Source organism: Macroventuria anomochaeta (assembly GCF_010093625.1).
Source record: "Macroventuria anomochaeta strain CBS 525.71 unplaced genomic scaffold BU25scaffold_36, whole genome shotgun sequence".
NCBI classification, from domain to species: domain Eukaryota; kingdom Fungi; phylum Ascomycota; class Dothideomycetes; order Pleosporales; family Didymellaceae; genus Macroventuria; species Macroventuria anomochaeta.
In genome coordinates, this window is record NW_022985397.1 from 408108 (window position 1) to 409238 (window position 1131).

General features: G+C 45.7%; 1 protein-coding gene across 1 annotated transcript in view; it reads left to right on the forward strand.

Annotated features, from left to right (window-relative positions):
- The window catches only part of BU25DRAFT_451327 (uncharacterized protein), a gene marked incomplete at both ends in the record, with an annotated part of 2849 nt that extends 1797 nt beyond the window's left edge, over positions 1 to 1052 (forward strand). The window contains 3 exons of the mRNA XM_033709749.1: positions 28 to 799; positions 927 to 962; positions 1043 to 1052. Coding sequence (XP_033557808.1) covers positions 28 to 799; positions 927 to 962; positions 1043 to 1052 — 818 coding nt within the window. The remainder of the gene's footprint in view (positions 1 to 27; positions 800 to 926; positions 963 to 1042) is intronic.
- Between the last annotated feature and the right edge of the window lie 79 nt (positions 1053 to 1131).

Below are 1131 nucleotides of genomic sequence, written 5' to 3' on the forward strand. Positions count from 1 at the left end.
AAGATGCTGTAGAAAACCTTGCACTAGATCCTGGGTATATCCGCTCTCTCCAACAAGAAGGTGGAGGGATCACATTCTCTCAGGCTGTCTGTGAGAAGGCCTATCTCCACATGAAGCAGCGAGCACATGTCAATCTCAGAGACAATTTACAGAGGTCATATGGGATCAGAGAAGAGCATCGGATATCTCTAACCATGATGGAAGAGATTAAGAGCCAGTGGACCCAACAGGACCTCTACAGCGTTTCTGAGGATAGCCCTAGTGTTCCACTCCCATACTACATTGTCCCAACACAAGAGCTGCTTGGATTCCTCCGTGCCCAGATCAACAAATACTGTTTCTTGTTTGAGCATACCCGAGCCAACACCTTTGGAGTAGTTCCACTAGCTGCACAAGCAGTCATGATAGTAGCTCTAAGAGCACTTCGATTCTGCTATGGAAGCAACATACTAGCAGCAGAGTCACTGCTCTACAAAGATCGCTGGGAGAAGAATCAACAGCAGATTGTAGTAGTGGAAGGCTTTAGCATGCAACAGACAATTGAGCAGTGTGGACTAGGCTGGTTCCTGCCCAAGTTTAACTGGACTACACTGAGGATCAAACAACCCCATGAAGAGAACATGCTGAATGGCTGCCTGCTTATGCATACTGAGTACAAGAAGAGATGGCAAGCAGTAAAGGATCTTCAGAATGTCTATGTCCGTTTCAATCAAGCAGAGAGGTGGTTCCATCAGCACAACATTGGCAAAAACCCAGCACTACTTCGAAAGTGGCTAGAGTATCTATCAAGTGGCAAAATGTGGGTTAGGGTTAGGATTTTTTTCTTGAGTTTCCGCTGCTGGAGGATACAATAGAGCTTTCTGAGCACAACGCTATCCTCTACTAAGCTCTACATGCTGTGGTTGTGGTGCTATTACAGTTTGAAGTTTGGGTACCTGTGGTGGGCATCCTGATTTGGTAAGGTCAGTCTTCAAGGCGCGCTAACCCAAATAGTAGTTTTGGCTAAATCACCATCACCATCACTCTTTGCACCAACACACAGCTGCATCAAGGTAGGTTACACATAGACATAGCTGCAAGCAACCTGTATTACATCTTTGATATGTTTTTTGGCCATGCACAGGCAGATAA